The following is a 27,355-nucleotide window of genomic DNA, read 5'->3' as shown; positions in this document are numbered from 1 at the left end:
ACACAGCCCTGCTATGAAATCCAGCCGGTGTGTGTCCTGCTCTGGAAAGGGAAATGTTTGTCTTGCCTTGCCATGAGCTTGCCTGATTCTGTGATCACCCTCTGGGTGGGATGCGGGCCTGAGGGTGAGTGAGATGCCCCAGACCAGTTTGAAAGATAGAATGGTGTTATTCCGAAGTTAAGCCTGGCTCTGTTATGGCAGCCTGTCCATTGACTTCAAACTTTGCAGTCTGTTTTCCTTCTGAACAGAAGTTTGGTGCTTTCAGAGCCTGTCTGTGGTAGCCCTTTTGAGGAGAGGATCATCTGTATCCAGCATTTCTTACTCTCTTGGGTTTCCATGGGTTCTTCTGGGTTGCTGAAGCTGGTGAATTTGGGCTGCACAACAACAGGCAATCTGGCTAATACTCAAGTGTTTGGCATGTGTCTTCTCCTTCCCTTAGAGCCCCTGGGTCAAGTTTGCTCTCTTTCCTGGGAAAACTTGGTGACTCCCAGTGGGGTGGTATGGCAGTAGGGAAGGATGTGCCCAGCCATCTGCTCGGCCTCATCCAGCACAGCATGCACAGGGAGTGGCACAGCAGACCACGAGGAAATGCTTAAGCCATGCGTCCTGTGCAGCTTCACTGCTCAATGTCTACACCTGGGCACTTCCACACTGTTAACACTTTATTTGATTTTTACATTTTTTTCTAAATTTCCATCTCAGCAGCATGCTGCTGTGCCCCTGCTGCACTGGGGAGCTGCTCTGCTCTGTCTCTGGGCTGTGCCCACCATGGAAATTGGGTGTTTCTCCTGGCTATTTAAATTATCTGTTGTTTCCATTTACCCACCCAGCTTCTTGCCCTCCCGCTGCCTAGTGGGGTGGTGATGTCATCAGCTCATATGTGTAACCTCACGATAATTTCCGCCTGCAGGTCATGAGGGTTGCAACCCTGGTTCAAAAAAGTGTGTTAGTTCCTCTGCAGCGGCTGCATTTTTCACATGCTAATTTTACTCACAGGAGTTGGATTTTTTTTTTCATTTTTTATTATTTCTTATTTGTCTTTTCCAGATGTTTTCAGGCAGTTTTTTTGTTGTTAAACTAATTCCGTTCATGTTTTAAAAATTTATGAAAGCACTAATAAAAATGTCAAAGTGGTAAAAATGTTAGCTTTTGCTCTGCTTTGATTAAATTTTGCAAACTGTTTTTGAATATTAAAAAGCAATATTTTTTTTATTCTCTCTCCCTCTCTGTGTTTTTCTCCAGAAGTGATTTGAGAGGCTTGTTGCATGGATATCACTCAGCAGGCTCATTTGCACTCCAGAACCTTGGTGCCATGGATCTCTATTAAATAACATAGACAAATTATTCTTTAAAGACACCAAACAAATTGTCACTTCTCCTCTTACATTAAACTAGAAGGAAGAAAGGGAGTGGAGAAGGAGGGGGGTGAACACAAAGGATTTTATCGCTTTTATTCAGTGGGCGGCTTTTTTAATTTCATGTATATTTTTTAATAATTGAGAAATCCATCGCAACTGGATTTGTTTAAACTTTTTATTAACAGGTTCATGTAAATTTTTGATTGCTGATTATTCAAATAATTGAACATTCTTCTGATGAAGGAATGTTTTTATTTCCCTATCAGCATAAATTGGCTACAAAGAGGAAAATGAAGCAGGGCTTGCTACTGTGCTGTATCCCATAGGGATGGATTTGGAGGGAGCTTTCAGCTCCTCTTCTCAGTCTGTTGGAGGAGGGCAGTCCTCCTCAGCCTCTCCAGAGAAGGAAGTGCTTCATGCAGTAGTCCCTGTTGTCTGTGTGATGGTGTCCTCTAAAAGGACGGTGGACTGGAAAGGTTGAGACTGGTCTTGGGGAGGGCACATCCTCTGCGATGTCCTTGCTAAACAGCTGTGAGCCCATTGTAAGTACAGCTTCATATTCCCCGGGTAGCACATGGGAGTGGTGTGAGACCACCTTCCTTAGGTTCGGCTTCGGCAGCTGCAGTGCTGAGCACAGAGACCTCCTTGCAGCCTGTCCTGGCTGTGATGAGCATCAGCACCATCCTCATCTGTTCTGGGAGTGTTGGATGTGCTCTGTGCTGTGGCATCACCTTCCCACTTCTGCAGAGCTTTATGTTGAGTTTATTTTTGTTTGGGACTATCAGGCCACCTTGCTAGATGGGATAATTTCCAGCTTCATTTCTTGTTTGTTTTAAATGAACAGCTGCTTTTCTTTTTGCCCTATTCAGGAAATCATCGAATTCCCTATCCTGAAGCTGAATGGCAGGACAATGGAGATCGAATCCACCTTTCACATGTATGTTCAGCCTGTGGTGCATCCCCAGCTTACGCCCTTCTGTACAGAGGTAAAGTGCAAAGGTTCCCTGGTGCTCCAAGAGTCTCTCTGGGAAGCAGGTTTCCATTGCACCGGGGACTCAGGTCGCCTCTTCACGGTGCAGCTGCAAGGCAGCGTGTCATGCCAGCCTTGAGTTAATGACAAAGAGAATAATTTTTTGTTATTGCAGTAGTGTGTAAAGGCCTCGGTTTGGATTCATAAATAACTCTAGCTGTGATCTGCTAACTAAGATAATTGTATTTACAGCTAACAGATGTCTCCATTGGGTGACCACCAAATGAATACACTCATGTTAGCTGATGTTCAAAATCTTGTAACCTCTTTATGAGCTCTTGCAATTTGGCTGTTCTCCTCTGTGGTGGGGAAGGTCGAAGAGAGCATGGACTGAGGAAAAACAGTGCTTTGCAGATGTGTGGTTCAGAGGCAGTAAATGACTCTCCTGTGGGCCTGCATTTTAGGATTTGGGGAGTCCTTCAGAGTGGTAGGATAATTCATGTTTGTATTTTTAAGACTTTCTTTTTGATGTTGTAATTGTGGGCCACTTGAAACGATTGATGGAGAAGAAATGATTGCTCTTTACTTGCTTACTCTCATTGCTGAGGACAGCTGCTCTTGAGCTGTGTCCACCTTTCCCCAGATATGGAATGAAGGTGGTAAATGCGGATCCCTGAGGGTTCAGAGGAGTTGAGGAGCAGGGGTTTGGTTTTGTTGTTGATTTGTGGGGGTTTTTTTAGGTATTTTTTAATTCAACCCAAAAAGTTAACTGTTTTTCCAAGTGTGTTTTCCCTCCTTGCCATAATCATCCAAAGAAACTTTAAGTACCTTTTGCTTTGAGCTTTTTTTTCCTGTCAGTCCACTGGTTCAATTTTGGCCAGCTCAATGACTAAAATACTGACTGTGAGAATCAGTGTATTCAAGTTCTTCATTCTGTCCTTGTCTTGTCATCAACACTATGGTGTGTTTTCCCCTACCTCTATGGCTACAGGCTTAAGCCCATGGAAGGCTTGTCCCACCTGTACTAGCCTGATGAAAAATGACTCCTCTGTGTTAGGTGGAGTCCCCTCCAGAACCAACCAGCCCCTTCCATATTTTCACATTGTAAAAACAAACACTTATTTTTATTCTCCTGTAACTCAAAACCATCTGAAGGTATTTTATTTAAACTTAAAAAAAAAAAAAAGACTAAGCACAGAAAACGTTATTCCCCAGAGAAGAGCTTTCAGAAAGCTATAAATGTGTGAGAACAGAGGGTTATAATGGAAATGGTTTTGCAACCTTAGTGCTAGAAGGCTGGGCGACTACTTTGGCTGTCCTTATCCCCATGAGACTTGCTGGACATATGCTTTTACAAATGTGATAAATCTCACAGCTTGCACCTGATCTTTGCTAAAGACAACGTCATCTTCTAGAGCTGAGCCCAAAATGTTGGCCTTGCAAGTCACCTAAATTCTGGAGAGAAGCTGTCTCATTAACTCGCACCAAACCTCCTTTTTCTGGAAATCTCTCCATTGCATCCTTTCCCCTGTTTCTAAAGACTGCAGTTCTGTTCTTGCCCAAGAGCCTGCATGACTTGCTTGGTGCATACTTGTGGTTCAGCTTTGTGAGCTGAACAGAGCCTCCAGCTTGCTGCAATCTGGGGACATTCAGAGGTTCTGTAGATGATGACCTTGTGACCAACAGTCAGCCCATCTAATTCTCCTGTACTGCAATGATGGTTTCTTCGTCTTCTCTTGCTCCAGGGGGTCTGGAACAGATGTTTGTGCTTCCTGTGTGGAACCTTGTAGCAAGTGAAGCTGAGCGTGTCTGTGTGTTTGTAATGGCTGTGCTTTTGCAGGATGGGCACAGGTGTCCCAGATCAGCATTCTTCTGCAGACTCTGCTGTGTACCTCGGTCTGGCATCATGTCCAGAGTTGGGTGAAAATGGGCAGTACTGAGGCCAGCAGGCAAAATGATTGCAGAATCCCCCCCAGGGATTTGCAGTCCCCTGGCCTGTTGCAGGGGGCTGCCAAGAGGTCCAAGAGTGGGATCATGGCTGGAGGTTTAACTTGACTTGTTCCTGCGGCCTGTGTATGGGGCTGAGTTTGAAACCCTACCCTGAGAGCCACTGGTGAACATTACTAAACAGTGGGGTGCTGCTAGGTAGGTGCAGAGATCATCCCTGTGCCACTGGTGTAGGTTCGCTTGAGACCCCAGGGACACAGCCAGGATGTGCTCTTGCAGAGCTGCTGCCTGAACTGCTCCAGCACTTGTTATCGACTTTCTGCAGGTTTATGTTTTTTGAAAAATACTAATTTTGCTAAATGCCAGTAAAGGGCTTTGTCTAGACACCTCTACTTACAAAGGTTGAGATTTATTGGCCTCTTTGTCTACAAAGAAAGACCAGGCCTGATTATCAGATGGTACACCAGAGACAAGTGCTTAGGTAATCAGAAAACTGTCTTGGAGTAGAAATACAATGATTTTCCAGATAAACTCTCTAGGAAAAGCACTGGTGTTGACATTACATAGGAGCCTGTCTGCTGTGCTGCTGATTTCCCCTCTTTCCTCTGCCTTTGCTAAGCAGTAGAACTGCTTGGTGTAGACTCTGTGTGGAAGGGTTACTGGCGTTGCTTGACATTACTCCTTGGGTTTGGATTACCTCTTCCATCCCTCTTCCTTCTTGGAGACAAGCATGGGAAGGGTGCCTGGAAGGGTGGAGAGCTTGTTGCCTCCCTCAAGACATCGTTTTCCTGACCTTTTGGTGTGTCTGTGCTCTCCCCTGGCTGTAGGATGTTTCTCCAACTCCCCACATCCATGGCCAGGAGCTGTCTTCCAGTACTGGCTCACTCTGAGACCTCATCTCGTCCCCTTTCTCCTGACCTGCTTCTGTAAAACAACAGGTCGTGAGCCTTGGTTATTGTGAGGGGTGAGCTGAATGCTTAGGCAGAGAAGTTGTTAAAAGCTGTTATTAGGTGTATAAAGCTCATCATGCCTTTTTGGAAGATGCAGATGATTTTTCTGGTGCCCAAGAAAGTTCTTGCCAGGAGTTTAAGGACAGGTTCCCTCTACATGCAAGGTGCTTGCACAGATCTTTTCACAATACTTTGCTCTCTTTTTATGACTAATTTTTATTGATTTTTTCCCTGAAGGAATAGCCAATAAAAATACAAAAAGATAAAGGCATTATAGCTTGCTTATGTTCCCAAGTACCTCATGCTTCTTGGGATAACCAGTGAAATTTTACAATTGTGCAGTTTTATATTTTTACACTTTTTCAAAGCTGCAAGACCAGATAATGCTGCAGAGATCCAATGCACTAGGTTGGATGTGGCAGATGGACATAACTGATAGCAAAAAATATCAGAAAGAATGAGAGAGTAGAAATCTGATCCAGTTTGAGCACTCTGACCTGTATTGAAATGTACCTATGGAACAAATACATTCCTTTGTATTCATGTGTGTGATTTCTGCAACATGAATCTTGTGTGTGTATGCTTGGTGATGTGTCCTTGTACAGACAGGCTGGTACTTTGCTTGGCCTGGCAGGGAAGGACAGAGGGAGTTTTGGGCAAGAATAAGCAGTGACTCTTGGTGGCACCTCTGCATCCGCCTTCATATCCCTCCCTCCTCCTGATGGGAAATGTCTGGATGAGGCCATTATACCCTCTCCTCCCATGGCATCAAGGGTGCAGTGCTCCACAGATACAGTCCTGAGGGTGCCTGGAACAGCAGAAATCATTTGCATCAGCACTGGCTGAGATAGTGAAAGGTTGCCTCTCATACTTAGCACAGAAAAGACTTGGACATCTTGAAACAGGTTCAGAGGAGGGCCATGAAGATGAGCAGAGGGATGAAACACCTCTTCTGTGAGGAAAGGCTGAGAGCTTTGGAGTTGTTCAGCTTGGAGAAGAGAAGACTCCTAAGAGACTTTATTGTGACCTTTTAGTACTTAAGAGGGCCTATAAGATAGACTTTTCAGCTTGGCCCCATTGTGACAGGACAAGGAATAATGACTTTAAATTAGTCAACTAAGTGTACAAAAGAAGATTTTTACATTGAGGGTGGAGAAACAGTGGCACAGGTTGCCAAAGAGGTAACATTCAAGGTCAGGTTGGATGGGGCTGTGAGCAGCCTGATCTAGTTGAAGATGTCACTGCTGACTTGCGAGGGAGGTTGGACTGGATGAACTTTAAAAGTCCCTGCAAAAACAAACTATTCTATGATTTTGTGTTCCTTTCCGAACACACCTTTCAGTCACTTCCAAAAATTTGGGTTGAGCTGCTGCCTGAAAGGCAGAAAGCAATAGGTGAGCTGTCCACCTGTGCCAGAAGAATACATGGAGAGAAAGATGGCAAGAAAAGCAAAAACCATGTCAGTGAGCTTTAAAAACTGCTCTAAAGAGCCATGCGTTAGTTCCTCAAATCTATTTGCTTCTCAGAGTATGGAAGTCTGTAGGTAGCAGCTGTTAACCCAATTAAAATAGAGATTAATATAAAAACAGTTTCTGAAATATAAGAGAGTGTCTGTGTCCCTCCACTTTCCTAAAATTCCACTTCATAATGGCTTGATGAAGTTGAGAAACACACCTAGAGGAGCTCTACATTCTTAAAATTAAAATACTTTCCCTAAAAGGTATGTATTGCCATTTCATGGGAGTCACTATGAGAAAATAGTTTTTCCACTTACAGTTTATTCAGTGAGTCAGGTATTTGGTATTCATTAAATGTAATTACAGTTTAATTGGAGTTAAATGTAATTTCTTTTTCTATCCTCCAAGTTCAGTGCTGTAAGCCAAGCAGCCAAAGAAACTGAGAGATAGAAACCATTTAGCTTCCTTCAGTTGCCACATACTTAATAAAGCAGAGCCCTCTGGTTTGTGAGAGGACTTATGTTGTACGAGTAGGGGTTGAGCTGGTCTGTGTGGAAGAGTTACTCCTGGGTGATGGTGGGGCCATCAGTATCTCTCAACTGGGTGCTATGGCTTCCAGAGGCATGGATGCTTCTAGGTTGTGCTTGACCTTTATTTTATGAAAACGTGTGAGACGTGTAGCTTCAGGAAAGTGCCATATGAAGTGAAATCCCATAGTGTGCAGTTGTTTTAATAATGATTTTTTTAATTACTTGGGTGCATTGATGGCAAGCTACTGAACTACGATATTCAATATGTTAAAAGACAGTTTTGTCACTTGGAAGGCAGACAGAAAAATTATCTGTTTTCCATGTGCCTCAAGCTCTCCTGGGCAGACACAGGCAGAGGCCCATGAGACTGCATCTTTTAATGCATGTGTTTAGCTTTGAACAGCTGAGCAGTCTAGGAGCAGTCAGTAGGAGTATCTATTGGCAGGATCTCTTTTAAGGAACCTACTGGAAAACAGACTAGACAGGGCTCTGGAAGAAAGTGCTTTTCTTCAGATTTCATTCCATTATTTTAAATACAATTTTGAACTGCCGAGGAATGCTGTGATGGACTATGGGAACATGCACTTGCTGTCTGCCCAGCTCAGGGGAGGATGACTGGGTCCACTCCAGGTCTCACTTACTAATACTTCTGTGTTTGGTTCATCTAACACTGAAATTTTGGTGTCACTGTGATAGCAGAGGAATGTTCAGAGACCTTGGTAGTTACTGCTGCCTGTGTACATCGAGGCAATACCAAAATTGCTGAAAGGCATGTTGAAAAAGGGCATCATGCTGGTGCATGACACTGCTCCCCAAGTGGACCCTTCCATGCTGAGAATTTGCAGTTTTGTGGTGTGGGTAGGAGCCCTGCTACATTTCTGTGTTTGAGATGAAGCTGTGCCCTTGCCTGTGGCTGGGGAGCTACCAGGGTCACTTTGCTGTGGCTGGTTCCTCATCAACACCCATATGGGTCACAGGAGCATGCTTTGGTTGCAGAAAGATGGACAGGAGAGTAGACCTCTCTAATGATCTTTTGAGTGCTGCTCTGGTGACTGCTTTCCATTTGTCTCTGTTTCAGCTGACTGGGATTATTCAAGGCATGGTGGATGGGCAGCCGAGCCTCCAGCAAGTGCTTGAGGTAAGCAGAGTAACCTTTAGTTCTCAAACTCTGACCTCTGGTCTTGTAGTCCCCTCTTCATCTCTTTCCCTGCACCCTCCCCTTGCTGAGAATCGAACCGCGTAATTTGACTATGATTACAGCTTCATTAGAATAACATTTGCTGTCACACTGGTGACACACTGCTGAGATTATTGAACCATTGATCTGTCATCTCCAGCTGTTCATGTCAAGGGTGCTGACAAGATATCCAAACTCCTGCCAGTAGATAGGAGAAGAGGCGATTCTTTCTTGAGCCAGTTTTAAAGCATCAAGACATTGCTCAAGACCACTGCTCCTGGAGATTCTGCTTTCATTTCTTTTCCCCTCCCATAGCATTTATTAAATTATTTTTTCTACCTATTTAAATGCTAAATAATATGCTATAGAAAGAAAATGCCTCTGAAATCTAATCTAAAGGATGTGTGAATGCAGTACAGCCCTAATAATACCTTCTGTTTAATGTGGAATTCCTAGAGCATTTAAGGCTTAATTAGCTTGGAAGTATTTCTCCATCAATAGCTTTCATTGGTAGTCAGATAGTGAAGGAAACCTCCTCAAGCAGAGCCTGCTTGGGCTGCTGGTTGGTGTTTGATGCGTCGTCTCTGTCAGGATTTCCATGGCTGTGTTGCCTAATTGTTCCTAATCAGAAAAATTGCAACAATTGTTTATCTGAGGAAATCAAATTAAAGGTGTTAAAATCCTCCATGGAGACAGCACTTGACGGGCACTCACATCAGGGAGTTTAGAAAGCTTACCACTGCTATCCCCAACTCCAGGCAGGTTCATGTGAGACTGACTGGGAGGTCCTGTCAGCCAAAGGGAGTGTGGCTGAGATGCTGGATGCTGCTTTTCTGGGGAGTTTTACTCAGAGGGAAGTTGTACAATCAGTCACAGGAAGAAGCATCGACCCCTGGCAGGAAAAGCTGTGTCAGTGACATGAGGGTGAAGATGGTGCTCTGCAGAGGTGGTGTCTCACATCCATGCAAACCCCCAGCTATCCAGGGAGCATATAGCAGTCTTGCTTGTCCATAAACATATGGATGCATGTACCTGTTCTCCCCAGGAGGGAGAGCCCTCTTTTCCTGGGTGAATGTAGATCACCACTGGAGTATTCCAGAAAATTACTCATTCTGTTTCTATGGAACCTTCTTAGAGTGTGGAAACACTTATGTAGATTTTTTTTTTTTTTTTTTTGGACAGAAAAGGTGTTCATACAGCAGCATGTTTCTAGGTTAAAATGAGATTCAGGTCAGGCAGCTTCTGAGGCATGCTGGTTTACTCAGGAGTCAAAGGTGTCAAGCAAGGGAAAAGAGGAGGGATTTCTGGGAAAATGCTGCTAGTGAAGTTGCTTAATAACAGTTGATTGCCTGCCACTGCAAGCTTTTGGGCATGCCATTTGCTAGTTTTAGCTGGAATAAGTGTCTATGCAGGGCTTCTAGTCTAGGTTAGTTTCTTAATCCCTGAGGTGGATTGCATCCTCCAGGTTAACATGGCCCAGGACCCAGAACATCTGTGGGAAGTTGATCAGGAATAGTGGATCCACTTTAAATGCACACTACTCTGAACAAGCACTTCTTCAGAACTGTAAGAAGGAAGGAAGGATCCAGCCTGGAGAGGAAGGGGACACCTGGCTTTGCTTGTTTCTGCCACATAGTGCGTGTGTGTGCCCAGCCCTTCCATTTTTTTCCCCTTCCCATATCCCCCTGGTTCTGTATGAATTAGTGTGTGTGAGAAATGCTGTAGGGGAAGAATGCCATCTCAATATACCTGTCTTTTCTCCTCACTGGAGGGGACAAAAGTTGTGTTTCCTATGAGCCTCTTTGGTACAGGGAGAGGAGAAATGCCAGGTAGCAGCACAGTTGTATAGTCCCATTAACACTGCACAACTTTCATCCCTCCACAAGCAGAGCTGCTGCGGTGTCTGATAAGATCATCTCTCCTCTGGTTGCCTGATGTCTCCTATCAGAAATCTTCAAAGGTCCAAACGTGCTGTTGTTGAGATGGCAAGCAAAGAGAGAAGAGAGAGAGAGAGGTTGGATAAGATCACAATTTTCTTCTCTCTTGATTGCAAGCAGCTTATCTGAGTTTAACTCTTGTGGCTCGGCCTGTCTCTGCAAAACTCATCCCCTTTTCTTGCCTTCCTTTCAGAGGGTTGACGAGTGGATGGCAAAGGAAGGCCTCTTAGATCCCAGCGTCAAGTCGATTTTTGTGACCTGTGGAGACTGGGATTTGAAAGTGATGTGAGTATGGGAGGGGAGGGAGATTTTCCTGGGCTTTATTGCTCCATGCTTGCTTGTAGTGCATATGTCTTTGTCCTTGCAAGCCTCCAACTGTCCCTAGTCATTGTTTCTTAGTGAAATTGTTGTTTGCCATGCATAATTGGGAGAGGAGAGATGTTTCAGAAGACAGGTAGGTGCTGGGCATGGTGCAAGATCACTGCCTAGGATATTCCCTATAGTGAGTGAAGCCTTCCAGGACCCCAAGAAAAGTATAAACTGGAGCTTTGTGATGTTTTGCCTTTTACCCAATATACTTTCCAAAGGGCTGGATATTTCTGAGTGCATACGTGGATGATCAAGTGATGATCCATACCTGACTTCCTGCATTTAAGAGTTTTGCTGTCATCTTGGCACGGTAATTCAATGTGAATCACAGAGTAGTCTTTGGAACAGAATACAAGCAGAATACAAGCCAGGTCTGGCATGCTCCAGTGGTGTTCTTATCGTTAAGGTCATCTTCATCAGCTGGGTGAATATCTGGCAAGTACCAGGTGGGGTCCTGCACTGGGATCTGCAAATGTTAGTGTATGTGCATGTTTTGTTAGAAAAATAGCTAGGCCACAACCTAGAAATGTTACTGTAAGAATGGAACTAAATGTCCAAAAATTAAATTAGTTCAATCTCCAAAATGTTTGTAGATCAGTGTCTTATAGAGCTGAATTCCCTTGGATTTGTATAATCTTGCTTCAGCTTTTCATTTCCCTGTGGTGCTGGATAAAGACTCCTGTTGTTATCACACCAGTAAAGCATGGGCTTGACACATCCCATCCTAAACTGACAGCCACAACTCGTTAGTAGTGTTACTTGGTTTTCACTGTGACATTGGTTTCCCCAAGCTGGAAGCCTAAATAACTACACATAGTCTAGGAGCAATCAGCACCAGTTCTTCCCTGACAAGTAGTCTTTGCAGAGTGGCAGCTCCTTGCCTTTTCTTTGTGTAATTAGTGAAACATGAAATATGGGGTCCAAAGCTCAGCACAAGCACTAGTGGTGATGAGAAATTGGCTCCAGACAGAAACAGAGGGGTGGTATTTGAATTTTTGAGTCAGGATCTCAGTCTTTGCTCAGGCTGTGTCCAAGGCTCATATATATTGCAAGTTCCTGTGTTAGTTGCTTAAATTAGGAGTGAGTTATTTTTCATTATATATAATGTTTAAGCTTCTGTTAGAGACCAGTTGCTGTGCTAAACTTCTGTTTCTCATGTGTTCTATTTTCTCTGTTCTTCACTCCTGTATTGCTGTTGTGAGAATCCAATTTACCACTTTGTTGAGGGTTGTGAGCAACAGTTATCTTTGCTCCAAACCCATCTTTCCATTGCTTTCACAGTGGGCTGACAAGATTCCCAGGTAATGACATCCTAACTTGGTGTTCATATGGAAAGAGCAACCTGGATGTGTTGGGTGGCTTTTTTTTTTTTTTTTCCTTCAGAGCTCTACAGCAGGCAAATAGAGGTAAAGATGAGCCCCATTTGTGGTGAGCCACAGGGGTTGTGAGGTGAGCTGGCTCAGAGGGACATGCTGTTCTGAAGTGGAGATACACTCACTATTCACCGTTTGCAGTGGTCTGTCGCATGGATTGTCCCTCACTAGTCAGCTGGAAAAGAAGACTCCACTCCTGACCATGAGGTTGTTGAGAGTAGTTCATTTCTCCCTCTTCCTTTTAAATTTTTTTTTTTTAAACCATTAACTCCAGAATTCAATCCTGAAGCATCTTCAGGGCAAAGCAGAAAATACATTGTGTGTTTCCAAGCACATGGGTAGCAGGAGTCTGGCTGCAGCCGCCTGGTGAGTAACAGCACATCACGCTGCTCCATCGCCGATTGGGTGCTGCAGCGTGCAGCATCACATCTGATTAGCACCATGCCAGTGGATGAGGCTCGAGTGAGGACTCCCTGCCAGCTCTGACTTGTCTCATTTCCCATTACTTTTATCCGTCACCACAAATGCCGAGTCTCCCTCCTGAACTAATTAAGTTTGCGTGTGTTTAGACACATTGCCAAATAGGGTTTAGCAAAGCAGAACTGAGCATCTCTTTTTAAAGAGAGAAAGCAGAGAGCTGAAACAAGGCTGCTCAGACAGGGAGACAGAGCCTCAGAGACATGGAACATCCATGAGGTATTCCAGGGATTCACTCCATGCTTCTCTACAAGACCTGTGGTGTATCTGATGCCCTTTGCTACCACGTTGAGACCACACACTGGTACAAAAGGCACTAGGAAGGGAGGTGGTGCTGTTTGTCCACATTTGGAGGAGTGTTGTTGGAGCATTGCATGGTAGAAACCTGGGTGGGTTCCAGAGGAATTGAGGACACTGAGGTGAGTGCAGCGCTTCCTGGCTTAAGGAGCCACGACTTGTGACAAGTTTATTCCTAACTCTGCTCTTTCTTTTCTCGGCTTCCTTAGTAATGACAGCTGCTTGCATAGCTGCAGTCCTCTTACCCAGATCTTGAGTGGTTTGGAGTTCTTGTCTTCCATTGTCCTTAGCTTGGCTGGTAAACCATGCACCTTTGTTCCTGACTTCTCCAGCAGTGACCTGGGCATTTAGTTTGGCTTCTGTCTACATGTGCTGTTCTAGAGCTGAGATATGGTGTCTTCTGAAGTGGTCTGTCTACTGTGAGGGCTTCTAGTAGATACCACTGGTAGGTGCCAGGGAGGCACAGTGGGATGAGCAAGCTGGATGTGAGGAAGTGGCTGTAACAAGGAGGAGGAATCTTCAAGCCTGTCAGTGTTGGATATAGGGATAAGGTGGGGAAATAGCCCTGCCTAAGCCAGGAGTTGCAATGTGTGCAGCATTCCTAGCTCAAAAAAAAAAAACACCAGAGAAATGGTGATTGTCAGGGTGCTGCTCTCTGCTGATGGTGACTGGCACTGCTGAGTCTGCAGGATTCAAGATGTAAACTCAGCTGTTAAAGGATCCGTAAAGCTTCTGCTTGGCTCAGGGATCTTCAGGAAATGAGGCACTGTGTGGCTACAGACTTGATTGCTCTGGAACACTGGAGCTTTCTTGGCAGACCACAGAGCTGTTTGTCTGTCTTCCCTCAGACAACAGGGAGCACTAGTCACAAGGAGCTGGGCGCCCAGAACAGGAAGCTCTTCTACCAAAGGCTTTGTCATGGGTCTGGTGCACCATCAGAAGGTGCACCTGTTGGAGGGATTTGGTTGCTGCTGGAGAGAGTCCATTGTGTGAGAGGGCTCCTAAATGGAGCGCTGATCCTCTGCTGGCTGTGCTTGGATCAACCTGCTTTCAGTTCTTGGTGTGTGTGAATCAGGCTGGAGTTGGGGAGACAGCAGCTCTCCTGCCAGCCCTCCCCTTCCCTCTTGTTAAGATGCAATTTCTTTAATGAGGAAAACCTCTTGAGTAGGAACATCACCTTTCTTGAAGGCTTGTCCTGACAAGGCAGTTCAAGCCGACAGAGTCGCATATCAACTTCAGCAAATATCAGTCACTCATTACAGAGACTCTTCTCCCCCCCACCCCCCAGCAACACCCTCATTCCCAGACAAGGGAATGAATCACACTTCTGCTCTTGAATACATCATGACAAGTCATGGTTCTAATGAGAGAGGGCCATTCATTCTGGGTGGAAAGTTCCCTGTGTCGACTCAGAAATGTTATTAATTAAAGAGAGCTACCTGAAGCAAAAGATGAAAGGAGCACCAGACCTGCCAAGCTAAAATACGAGTGGGGATACAGCCTCGTTATACACACGGTCCTCAGGCCTCTGCATGCTCAGTGGGAGGATTCCTTTAGCCTGTTGCAAGGAGCTATAGTCCAAGTTTAACAGCTCCAGGGATGGATTTAGATACCTGATGTCGTCTGCTTTAGTGCTTGGACCTCATTCTGCACCTAGGTTGGAACTGACACTAGTCATTAAGCAAATAGCATTGATGTGGCATTGGGTGGCGAGGGTAACGTGCCTCTGAAGGGGCTGAGGGAGCTGCTGACTGCAGGAGACGGGTTTAGTGGAAAAGAGGGTACTTAGTATCTGCCAGAGTTGAGCCCTTGTAATATAAGCTCTTTAGTGTAGTTTATCTCTGCTGAAATGTCAAATTGCTTTCCCCTGTGTGTGGAACCAGTTTGTGGGCTCTTAAACACAATGTGAATTAATCTTGGCAATGAAAGAGGCATTTTTACCATGTGTTCATAGATACAGAGTTGAAATACAGTGAGGTTAAGTGAAATGCCTGTGGTTGTGCAGGCAGACAGAGGCAGAGCTGAAGTCTTATGTCCCAAATCTCAGATGTCCCAAATCTGCACCATAATGTCAGAAGCATCAGTTAATCCTTCTCCTTCCAGATTTGGATTATTCTGTAAATGTACTGAGCATAGCCAAAAGTACATGTAGGCTTTGGTCTATATAACTCTGACATGAAGGTGCTTTAACTGCACTTACTGTGGCTGATCAGAGCATGCTAATTTATGTCTCCACAGGAAACTACTGCTCAGAAGTTTTTTATTTTCTTAAATAAGTGTTAAAAGGCAAGTACTCTCTAATATAGTGATAAAACATAGTGAAGTGTCTTGAAATGTTTATAGCCCTTGGTGCTCTTCCTAGGTTGGATATTAGTAAATTCTGAGCAGTAAATTATACCATTGCTTAATTTTGTCTTACTGTTTTAATTCTTTCTTGCAAGTTACACAGACTGGGAGGATGCTTGTCTTCTCCAACCAGCTCCAAATGTGTCAATGGGTTGCTCTTTCCAGGCTTCTGTCCTGGATGTTTTTGAGATCAGAATTAGGTCATGAATAGAAAAGAATTGTTGGTGTTAGTGTCCTCTGTATATGCTGTTCTTTATCACAGGACCAGGAGGGGGCCGGTAGCCTCTATCTCAAAGAGAAATTGCAGATGGCCACTGACTGGAGTGAGTGGGAATGCTTGGGTAGTCATGAGGAAAGGCAGGAGAAGGTGTGGGGTGGGCTGGCTGTGTGGCAGCAGGGCAAGAGGTATGTTCAGAGTTGAGAGTAACAAGAAAGATCTGGTAACTGAAAGATAATGTAGTCATCTGCATTTAAAGCTGATAAAACAATTACTTTCCAACTAAGATCTTTAGATTAGCTTGGTGGTGTTTTTTTTAGTTTTTTAGTTTTGGGGATCATTTTGCTGAACAAGCCTACGCTGCATCTCTTCACATTGGCTGAACAAAGACTGTGGTGTGAACTACAGTGAAGGGATGAGACTGAATATCCAGGGTCAGGAACCTTTTGAGTCAGCTTTGCTGATGGAGTTGTTCATGTAATTACATCCTAAAGTGCTTTGCCAGAGCTAAGCAAGGGAGCCTTGTGAGCACTTACAGGGAATAGCACTGACCCCATTCACTTCTGTGACCCTGCAGTCCAGCTTTTTGTTTTTAAAGAAAATGATATCACTTATGCAAAAAAAATTTGGATTTTAAGATTCCCTCTCTGTACACTCTTATTTAAAATTAATATACCAGACTTGACTTTTGTTATCCTTATGTGCCAGTTACCCTGGCTGACTCCTGTTCTTGTCTTTATTTGAAATAATTGGTAACTTGCTTCTGCAAGTTACATTGTCCTAGATGTCTGGGAATGTCTTTGGGTTAAGTTTTGGATATTAAATCTTTGCATAGGGATCATCATGCAATGGACTGTCACATTCAGGTCTGTTCCTTATCTGGCACATCATAGCAAAGACATTTGCCAGAGTCAGGGCCGTAGTGGCTACAGATTTACTGAGCTGTGGTGCCCAGTGGACTCTGGTGAGCAGGACTCTTCTACCTGGGAATTAAGACTAAAGAAGTTGGAAGCAGCATGAAAGACGCTGGAGAAACTTACAAATAAATTTGCAGTGTAGGGGAGAGTGAGACAGGCATTGCATCATGTACTTTATTTCCAGCACTGAACCTTTGGGATGGAGTAATAAGTGGGTAGAATTTTTACCCCTGGGTAACTTAACTCAAGCTGTTTGAAAACAGTCACACAGAACTGGATGTAAATCAATGGTCTCAATGTCATCTACTCATGGAGTAGGGAACCGTAATTCCCTCTGCACCAGGAATCACTAGGGTGAATTCTGTGTCCAGGGTTTTAGTGAATTCAGGCAAAATGGTTTCAAAATCAATGGATCTATAATGGGTACTTGGTAAATGGGTACCTAGCCTCTGTCTGTATGAGAGCCCTCTAATAGCAGTTCAGGATTATGGTGATTCTGTGCCTTGGGGAGTTGATAAGCTGGTTGGCTTGGGACTGCAGAGGACAATCACTGGAGGGCTGTTTGCCACCTGAATTTTGTTGTTGGTGGCATGTGTGAAAAACAGGATTAGCTCCACAAAGTGTTCATTTCCTCTTAAAATAGCTTAATTTTTCTAGTGTTAGACAGCCATAGGGTTTCCTTCTGGGTCTGAAATGTCAGCTTCCTTTGGATCCCAGCTCTTCTTACTTTGCAGCTGAAGCAAAGCAGTTGTGTGTTGGCACCAGTGCTGCCCTCTCAGTGGCTTGGCTGGGAGGGATGTGCTTATGGCTTCTTTGCCTAGAGAGCTCTGCTTGAAGAATACTACCAGCCTGGGAGCAGCATCCTTCCTCTTTCACTTGCTCTACTGTGTGAATCTATAGCTTTCTTGAAAATGTTTTATTTTGTTGGAATGTTTGTTTCCTGTTGGGAGCCATTTTCCTGGATGGGTTCAGTCCCTTTCCTCTTGAAGCTCCTGGCTGGCAAAGACCTACTGGGCCATCTTGAGGTCATCCCTGGTATTTTTCCTCCAGCATATTCTCATGTGCCTTGTCCAGTGACACTCTCTATCCTCAGGAGTGGATGATGGGGTCTGTGCAGGACTTGGGAGGACAGTGGAGCTGCAGACCAACTTTTTGAGCTGAATCTATTTCATGTGGGAATCATCTTTTTCCGTGTTTGGCCCAGGTGCTGCCATCGGCAGCCTGGCACCCCAAAGGCAGTGTCACATTGATGTCAGACATTGATGTGGACCAGGTGTTAGTAATGATGTGAGGCATATGGAGGTGGTAGTAGAAGAAAGCAGAATAGAGAAGTCTGTGGGAAGAAGACAGAGGAAGCAGGGCGATGTCCTGTCAGGGTTGTGTCTGGGAAGCTCATACTGCCCAGGACTTCATCCTGCCAAGGTTCTACCTAGCTTTTCCTCTCTTGGAGCAAGAATTTCTCCTTCTCTCTGCCTGCCACCTACACCCTGGGACACCCTTTGTTTTTCATCTGTAGGTGTGTCTTGGTCAGCTCTAATTTCCTTGCTTCCTTTTTTCCATGTGAATGTTGAACCAGGTCTCAGTGTTGACTGTTGGCCAGCATGCCCAAGGTGCCTGGGCACCGGCTGAGTTCAGTTCCTCATCCCTGCCTGGAGTCATGTCTGTCCCTGCAAACTGGGTGGATGGTGTAGGCTGGTGGGAGCTTGCCAAGACCTCTCCTCCAGCTCACAATGCTCCCAGCTCTGAAGAGAACTTTTACATTTTATGGACCATTTAGCTTCCCAATGGTGATCCTAATTCTTCACAGCATGTATATGCCATTTCTTGGTTATTAAAAGGACCCCTGAAAAGGAGCTGCCCTCTGAGTCAGAGCTCTTCCATGCAGTTAATTGCAGGAAGGTTTTCCTTAGACTGTGAGGCTTAATATTTCCAAACTCTCCCTATGCTAAGAGGGTGAATTAGTACCCAGGTTTCCCCACGGCTGCAGAGACTGACCCTTGTGCACCATCAGTAAGCAGGCACAGGAAGAACACTTACGCTGGGAGTAGTTCAGACTTGGAATTGCTGTGGAGGAAGTTCACTTGATTTCTGCACAAAGCTCAAGATTGCTTTAAAGGTTGTCTGGACAGGTGTCTCAGTCTTCCATCTCTATATCCTTATTTCGTGTGACACTTCAGGTGCCAAAGTAGCCTCCATTCCTTGGGAGCCCAAGCAAGCACCATGTTTACTGGGAAAGGAGTGATTACCTTGGACTGACTGACAGGTCAGGCAAAGGATGGATGGATGGATGGATGGATGGATGGATGGATGGATGGATGGATGGATGGATGGATGGATGGATGGATGAATGGATGGATGGACGGATGGACTGAAGGTGATTCAAGCAGGGAAGTTCTTTGTCAAGTCACTGTGCTGTGTATGAGAAAACAGAGGCAGCAAGTCATTAGACTGTGTATTTCAGATGTGAGGAAGCTTCTGAGGTCTCCTGGCATTGTGAAATGCCAAGTGAAAGCACAGCAGTGTGTTGGAATTAATGAGTGGTGTAGGAAGAGCACATGTGAACAGTCTGGAGGGTTAATGTGTGAGGATGATAGACTTAGGCAGGGGTTTGTCATCAGGATTGCTGTGTTTAGGAAGCACGTTCTAATGGCAAGACCACATAAAAAGAAATTGAGACTTGCAAGGAGAGCACTAAAAGTCATCAATTGCCAAAGTTGTTTTGCATCTGCTGCAGGCCTGAAGCAAATTGCTGGCTTAAGGGGCTCTGAGCACCTGGGTCTTGCACTGGATTTACAGGTATGGTGAAATTGAGAAGGGTCTAAGTAATTAATTCCTCTTCCTGTGACCAGGATGGGAGATGGTTCTGACTTGCCACTTCTGCTCAGAAGTTGCTTCAGAAGCTAGTAAGGACTCTGGTTGTGAAACCCAGGAAGCAAAGAGGATCCCTGGGTGCCTGACAATTGCTTTTCTCTGTTGGTTCTTTCTTGCAGGCAGCCTCAGGCTGCCTGTCTCTTTGTTAAGAGAGTGACAGCAATGTGACACCGTGAAAATAATTACTAACAAATCACGGTGGTGACTGCAAACAGCTCGCTGTCTTCAGAGGCATGTCAGGGAGCATTAGAGCAGGGCCGTGGGAGCAGCAGAGCGGCTAGGGGCTCTTTCTGTGCTCTAGGCTGAAGGAAGATCTTCGGAGACCTTTGGCGCCTGCCACCCCCACATCATTCCTTCCTCGTTGGCTCTTTCTTTCCTCCCTTCCCTGCCTTTGCCATCAGTAATTAAGCCCATTAATTGCACAGTGAGTTTAGAAAAGCTGCTAATGGTAAGACAGGGCTTCTGCCTTCCCTTGATTCAGCAACCAGACACAGAGCAATGAAAAAAATTCTGGAGAGGTATCATGGGCAGTAACACATCCAAGCTGTGTTTTCCATCTTGTAGCTCTCATGTGTTGCCCTGGGCAGTAATGTTTATTAGCAACATGGCCCTAGGAATTCATGGGCTGCTGGTACAGTTGGAGAATGGCCCATGTCCTTGTCCTCAGGAGTCTTCAGTCTTGATGAATCTGAGATAGGTGTGTATTTGTGCAGAACATCACAGCAAATGTGCAATTACCTGGCATGTCCAGCAAAAAAGTGGGCAGAAGAATGAGGATGTTCCAGGATACAGTAGAGATGGTGCCGTTCAGTGTGACTGAAGCTGCAGGTGAAGACAATCCTTCAGGGAATAAGGAGTGAACAGGTCACATTGTGAGGAAGGTGGCTGGTACCAAATAGAGCATCTGGGGGAGTTTCTGCAGGTATGAGCCCCTGTGGCTGTGTTGGAGTGGGGACCCTTCTGCAAGTCTGCACAGAATCTGAGGGAAGCTCCCTCTAAAGCCTCTCATTATATTGATAAAAAGCTCCTTCCAAAGGGCGGGTCTAACAGAGGTACTGATAGGAAACTGGAAGGCAGCTGCTGGCTGAAGTGTCCTTCAGCAGCATTGATAATCAAACCCCTGGGCAAGCTCTGAGAGGGAGCTCACAGCCTCCCCTCCCCTTCCCTCCTTGTTCCTGGTGGTATGTCATGCAGCAGTTTGAGAACAGGCCGTGCCGTTCGGCAGGGCTGTAAGGGGAGGCAGAAGGTGCGGATGGGAGCCTGCTCCCAGGCGCCTGCTCTACTGTGCAGGCTTCATTCCCATTCCCTTAGTTACTAAAGTGATTTTCCTGACTGTCACATCTGTAAATAATGTTGCTGGCGTATCTAGCTGGATACAGAGTGGCGATGGATGGGGGAGGGCTGGCGCTGAGGGTGGCCGTAACAGCCCCTCTCCCCGACTCATACAATATTAATGCAGGGCTGGGAGTCGGCGGCACTGACCTCTGGGTCGTGCTGTTAAACAGCTCCCGCAGCCCCTGCATCCTAATTGCTGCGCTTGTCCTTTGCTCTGGAGGATTCGCTGCTCCTTCTCTCCGGCGGAGCAAATACTAATGGCAGCTTGTGCTTGGAGGTGGGAGCAGTCTCTTCCCCACAAGGAAGACACAAACTCGTTTTCCCCTGTGCATGTGTAATTTGCACAGAAACCTGTGCTCAGACCCTGTAACCCCCTGTGCCAGCCTCCCCAGTGCTGACAGCATGAGAGCCCATGAAGCTGCTGTGTGTGCAGTTTTGGGTTGTGTATCATCAGAGGGCAGAGGAAAGCAGTTTACCCCATCCCACTGGCTCCTATTAGGATTTCTCTCTTCCCTTTAGTGAGGAATGGGAAGAAGAAGCAATCTCAGAAGTCAGTTGAGAGAGTAGAACTGGGTGATGTGGTGCCAGAAGAAGACAGAGATGATGCCAGGAAAGAAGAGGGGTTCAAACAGAGTCACAAAACAGAATGGCATCTTTTCTTGTAGATAAATGGTCTACTTCAGTGAGTGGAAAGAGAGGTGATGCAGAAGGCTGGAGGCTCCCTCTGTGGATGAAGGGCTCTTCCCCTTGCAAGTGGTACAACCATGGATGAAGGTGGAGACAGACCTGGCAGACAGGTTTTCAGCTGATTCGAGTGATTCAAAAAAGCACAAAAGACAAAATTTTTGATTGCTAGAGCTGCCATGGCTTTCCCCCATACCTTCGGGCCAGACTCTATTCTGCTTGGGATTTCACGTCAGGTGTCTGCAAGTCCAGTGACCTGACTGACCACCCACGTCCCTTATCCTGCCTTCCTGGGTTGGCAGGTCTGGAAAAGTGCTGTTTAGACTGGAGACTAATGGCCTTTAAGTGACATGATTGTATTATGTTAAGCGTCTATAGGCTTTACCATTAGGCACTAACCAGTTTATGACTCATAGCAGAGAAGCCCTTTTCCTGAAGAGTTCATACGCTAAATGGTCCAGACAGACAAGGCTTGGAAGAGGCAAGGTTTCCTCCTGCCTGTTGGAGAGCAGATCTAAGGAAGGCCTGGCACAGGACATGTCTTCTTAGTTTAGAGAAGCACCTTGGCTCTAGGTCTTGCATGTTCAGGCTCTAGGTCTTGCATGTTCAGGTTTCCTGGGGAGAAGTACTTCTGCAATGGGATTTGTACAGTGGGAGGAGAATCATACTTAATTTTAGCTTAGTTTTTGTGCATGTTTTGGTTTTAAGGGGACTTAGACACGATGTGTTGTGGGTACATCCGTTTCATCAGATATATTCCCTTACTCAGTGCATAATTGCAGTATTCTGCAGCAGGAGTCTGAATGCTCCCTCTTAAAGCAGCTTGTATGCAGAGAACCAGTTCATACAAACACTACATTAGTGTCTGTATGAAAAGCTTATTAAGAGACCCTCTAGTCAGAGAAAGGACACATGCTATGTGTAATCAGGATCTGCTGGAACATGATTCACAGAATAATTTAAATAGAGATTTCTAATCCAATCACCTGTTCAAAGTAGAGCTAACTTCAAACTTAGATTGGGTTGCTCTGGGTCTTCTCCATAAGAGTTTGAATGTCTCCAGGGGAGGAGATTTTTCCACCAATCTATTCCAGAGCTTTATTACCTGCATAGTGAAGAGTTTTTCCTGATGACAAATTGGACGTTCACCTGCTGCAGCCTGTGGTCGTGATGCATGACTTTCACTGAGAACACAGTATGCAATTTTGTATACTTCTCTTAATAAGATGCAGTATAATGTCATGTTTAGTAAGCAGACAGACTCTCACACCAAGGTTATGTGTAAAAATGTGTTTGTAGGGGTTTTCATAGGGTCAGGTTCCCAAGGCTGAGGAGGTGACCTCAGCCTTGGGGACTTTGCAGTTTCTCTTTTCTTGGGAGCAGTGTCATACATTTCTGATGTCAAAGGGAAGTCCACCTAGTTGTTCTCCATGTCTGGAAGGGATGGTGAGAGCATTTGCTCTACCCCTCCACGAATCTGGAGTAGTGCAAATCTTCCACCTGCTGCATTTCTAATCTCAGCTGAACCATGGAGCCAGCAAGCTCTGGTTTCCTGCATGGTAATTAAGTACTTATTTAAAAATCGAGAAGCTCAGTTCTGATCCTACTATCCCTGGCTGTTTACAAACTCCAGGTAGAGTTACTCTAGATTTACTCCCACATGCCTAGCAGCGGAATCAGGCCCAGTAAATAGAGCTATGAATCTTTTTAAGAGAAGCTGTTAAGAAGTAGCACACAGATTTATTGTAGCATCATGTGTGTGCAATTGTTGATGAACATCTTCTGTTGGAGGCTGAATACCTGCTGTGTTACAGCCTTGCTTTTAATGTTGAGATAGCATCTCTGCCAGCATTTTGCTGATGCACAGACAGATACCCATAAAAGGGCCAGATCTCGCTTGGTGTTAAATGCCTTCATGTTTCATTAAGGTTGATGGCAGTGGAAGGCACACAGTGCTTTGCAGGACAAGCGAGTCACAACAAGCCACTTGCCCTATGTGCTTTTTGTGGCAGAATTATGTCCCTAGTGTATACATTGCTCTGGCTGTCTGGCTGCAAAAGGCTAACACCCTTTTCCATTCACCGGCTAGTGGCCTGGAAAGCAAGGGTCTTGAGGTTCTCTCAAATTTCTTAGTACCCAGCAAAAATTTAGAGATTAGGGATCACACTGTTAGCATATGATGGGTGTTCTGATATTTCAGCCAATGCTGCTATGAGTCTCAAGTGTTAAGGCTTGCAGTTTGCCTTTTAGGCTTCCTAGGCAGGAATTTGTCTGTTAGAGGGAAAATGCGGGTCTGTCCAGAATTGGCATCACAGAAAAAAAAAAAGATCTGGAAGTGCCAGGTATTAGCCTTGCTGCTTAGCCTGTGTTTTTTGGGCTCATTACACTAATCCAATTAAAGGTTGATGGGAAAAGATAACGCACACTCCAGTGAAGGGGTTTGTGTGGCAACTGCTTTCCTTCCTGGGCATCTGGAGTGGCCTAAGTTATGTTGTGCATCACCACACCTCCTCAGGCCCTGCAGACCCACTGGTGCCTCCATGTGCCGTGGTGTGTGCTCTTCTCCTGCACTGTGTCTCTCTTATTACTAATGGAGCATGGATGCATTTTAGCTGCTGGTCAGCCCTCATTAATATCCAGAGATGACAGGTTGACATTTGTAAAGAAGACTTGCATTGACCTTCATGTTGTGCATCGGTGCGGTTGCCATACAGTGCCCTGTGCTGGATGCTTCTCCCTGTGCTGCCTCGGGACTGCATTTGTGTTAGCAAAGGGACCGACTGCTCTGTAACCCTTTGCTGCTGTCAGGAGTGCAGGCAGTGTGTCTGGATGTCTCTGCATCCCTCTGCCCATTCCAGGACTGGTTGCTGTAGAGCCTCTATCCATCCCAGTGAACAGGACTGGAGGGTGTTGGGGTTGCACTTGTGGCTCCTTGTGGAGGTTTGTTATTTGGGTACTGGGGCCTTAATGAAAGACGGCTTTATGCCAATAGCAATGACCCGTCTTCTTCCTTTTCCTGGCTCTTGTCTGGGGAAGCAGTAGAAGAAAAGGCTGTGCTGCCCAGGCATCCTGAGTGCTGTCAGTTGCCTGTCTCTCCCCCAGCCCACGCCATCCTGGCTTGAGGACTGCTGCAGCCTGCTCGACAATGACATTTATTAACAGAGGGGGCTTTGAAAAAAGGCAGGCTGCTCCTGCAAAGGCTTCTCGCTGTAACTCTGTCTCCTCTCACCAGCCCGTCTGAGGCAATGGCTGCTGGTGTTGAAATTCATTAGTGTTACCTGACAGGCGATGGAGGCTTGCTCTGTCTGTTCCCACTTCCCTGCTCTCATGTCCCTGCTTCTTGCATGCTGATATTTAAAGCTGATGTGTGGCTCATAGGCTTGTTGCACTGTGACAAGTCTGGGGGTGGTTGAGAGAACCGAGAGGGTGGAAGGAAAGCAAAGAGGAAGGGAGATGGGACCTGTCTCAGGGTTTCTGTGAAAGCCCAGGGCTTTTCAGACCCTCTCCAGATGTACTGTCTTTCCACAACTACTTTTTGTGAATTTTAAGAACAGCCATGCAGGTGTGGTTTGTCCGGCACTGATGGGGGTAGAGAGAGATGGCACTGTGTGTGCTTGGTGAGGGCTTATCTGGTGGAAAGCAAGAGCAGGTGGGCTCCTCTGGCCTCTTGGCTGGCCTGTGGGGCTGAGAAGTTGTGAGTGGAGAGCCAGAGGTCTGGCACGGGGTTTGTACTTCATTTTGGACAGAAGCATGTTTGCATTAGTGGCAAAGAGACTCCAGCACTGAGGAGGAGACACCTCCCTGCCAAAGCTTTTGGATATACAGGAAAGTTGCCCCAGTCTAACCTGAATTACTGGGATGAGGGAGTTGGGGTTTGGGGATTTTTGTGGAGGTGTATGTCAGCATGCTTCAGTTTTTGTAGGCTGTGGTGTGGCTTGGGCTGTTCTTTGTGCATGGGCCACTCTACTGTGTGTGGGTGCTGTGACATCACCCTGACAGAGGTCTCCTGGTTTGGCACCGTGGTTTCGTCAGTCTGCAGCTGCCTCTTTGGGAGGGTGTGGATCTACCTAAACTGCTTTGAATTCCTAGCTTGGCCCCATGTCATGTTAGTGCAGGTCAAGTGCAGACAGGTGCAGCTTTGCCTGTTACAGTGCTCTTTCTCTGCTAAATCAGTTCAGGTGCCTTAGCATAGGATGTTATTCCCTTGCTAGCTTGTGCTGTTGGGAGAGGACACCTAAGCTTTCCTCTTGGCTGGGCAGACATGCCACTCTACAACAAAACAGAGGAGCACCTCTGATCTGTGTGGTCCAGAGTGTTGACCAGCCTTGCTTTGAATGAAGGGGCCCAGCTGAGGTGGTTTGACTGCTCCTGTCTTTCACCATGGTGCTGTTGTGTGCTTCAGCATCCAAGCAGCTTCCTTCATCAGTGAAGGATTTCCAGGGCAGGATCCTGCCAGTGCTCTCCTTTGCAGCCCAATGCACAAGTGTTGGCCAGGACACAATTAAAATGTTCTGCATCTCTTACAATGCAAGGTCTCCAGGGAATTAATTTTTTTGGAAGGTTAAGATCAGGTCTATAAACCCCAAGATTTAATGTCCCTTTATCTTCCCATAGAGGAACTTGTTCTTTTAACTGCCTCGATATCAATACCCTGTGTGTAGCAAGTGGCCCAATTTCTTTGTCTCCTGACATCCTGAACCCAGAAGCAGATGGACGTTAACCGGCTCTGATTAGTTGGGAGAATCAAGCATTAATTTTTTATACGCCAGAACCACCTGAGTGACGGAAATCAATTATGGCTGCCCCTCCCCCTTCCATATTAATGTGTTGGCTCTGAGCAGAGATGGAGGGACCTGTTGAAACGAGAAACCCCTATTTCTTCATTTGACCCTCTAGATAATTAGGGTTAAATTGATATGCTATCGCACTGGTGACACATTTTATCTGCCTCTGTTTGTACAAGAGGATACAATAGTGGAGGAAGGACCAATTTGTGCCCTGCTTTAGCTAACCAGACTGAGATAAAAGGTGTCACTAGTATGATAACATTCTTGCCTCATGCTCCTTTATTGTTGCTCAATTTGCCTTTTTTTTTTCTTTTTTTTAATCTTGTTCTTTTTCTTTCAGTACCCTTGGTCATATTTTAACTCCATGCCATCGCATAATGACGCCCTGCTAAATGTGTGTGGAGATAGGCAACTCTGGCTGACAGCCTTCCCTGATAACCGAATTCCAGCCCATCCATCACTAGGCTGCTCTCCTTAACTTAAGGAAAGTGATAACTAAAGCAAGGCCGTTTATCACCGCCGAGCTGTGCGCTTCTTGCTGCCTTGGAGAGAGCTGGCTTCAACAGCAGAAATGCAGCCATGTCTCCTCACCTCCTATTTGCATCCCGTTCATCTCCAGGCTCCATTTACCCTGCAGGATGGTGAAGCAGAGCTGGATGGAAGTCGAGCCTGGGGTGGTGAAAGCTCTCTGAAAATGGTGCAGAGTTGCCACTGCTGACCATGGCTTAAGAACGACTTAGATGTGCTTAGCTGGTGGAGGAGAGTATGCTACCTGATGTCACTTGCTCTTCTGAGCAAAGGTGATCTGCATTTTGGGAGTAGGCAGAAGTTATGCACTCCTATGTCTGCTTCTGGGAGGACAGAGCACCAGAGCTGCATTGGAGGCTGGAAAATCCCCAGCCATTTTCAAGTTTCTCTATATTGAATGCAGTTTGGCTGATGGGGTGGTTTTTGAAAGCCAGCTTTCTTCCCAAGGAGTGAGAAATTCAGTGTTTGGGAAGTCAGACCTCATTCAAAAACTGGAAGGATCATGGGATGCTGAATGCAGCAAAATATGCCATAATTTCTCCCTTACCTGAGGGAGGGCCAAATCCTGAGCTCTCTGCTAAAGCAAAGCTGCCCTCAGTGAGCAAGTTTGGCTCTGGCAAGAGGAAGAAGCCATACTGAGCATAAAAGCTTATTTTTCAAATAAGTGAATGCTCAAGTGAATGGTGGCTCTGATAAAGAGACATACTTCCTTACAGCCCATGGTACTTCTGTTCCCCAGGACAGCCACAGATGTGCCTTATTCAGTCCAGCCTGGAAAAGATGGTGGAGAAACTCCTGCCTGGTCACCAGGCTGAAGAGTAGGGGGGA

The 27,355-nt window shown here is 45.7% G+C and overlaps 1 protein-coding gene across 3 annotated transcripts in view; it reads left to right on the top strand.

Moving 5' to 3' along the window:
* Positions 1-27,355, top strand: part of ERI3 (ERI1 exoribonuclease family member 3) — a 130,056-nt gene that overhangs the window by 21,368 nt on the left and 81,333 nt on the right. For all 3 annotated transcript variants that reach the window (XM_053985603.1, XM_053985604.1, XM_053985602.1), the window contains exons 3-5: positions 2,228-2,344; positions 8,291-8,350; positions 10,520-10,611. In XM_053985603.1, coding sequence (XP_053841578.1) covers positions 2,228-2,344; positions 8,291-8,350; positions 10,520-10,611 — 269 coding nt within the window. The remainder of the gene's footprint in view (positions 1-2,227; positions 2,345-8,290; positions 8,351-10,519; positions 10,612-27,355) is intronic.

This window comes from Vidua macroura, chromosome 9, assembly GCF_024509145.1.
Source record: "Vidua macroura isolate BioBank_ID:100142 chromosome 9, ASM2450914v1, whole genome shotgun sequence".
Classification (NCBI taxonomy): Eukaryota; Metazoa; Chordata; class Aves; order Passeriformes; family Viduidae; genus Vidua; species Vidua macroura.
Note: the sequence above shows the minus strand (reverse complement) of the source record. Positions and strands in the feature narration are given on the sequence as shown.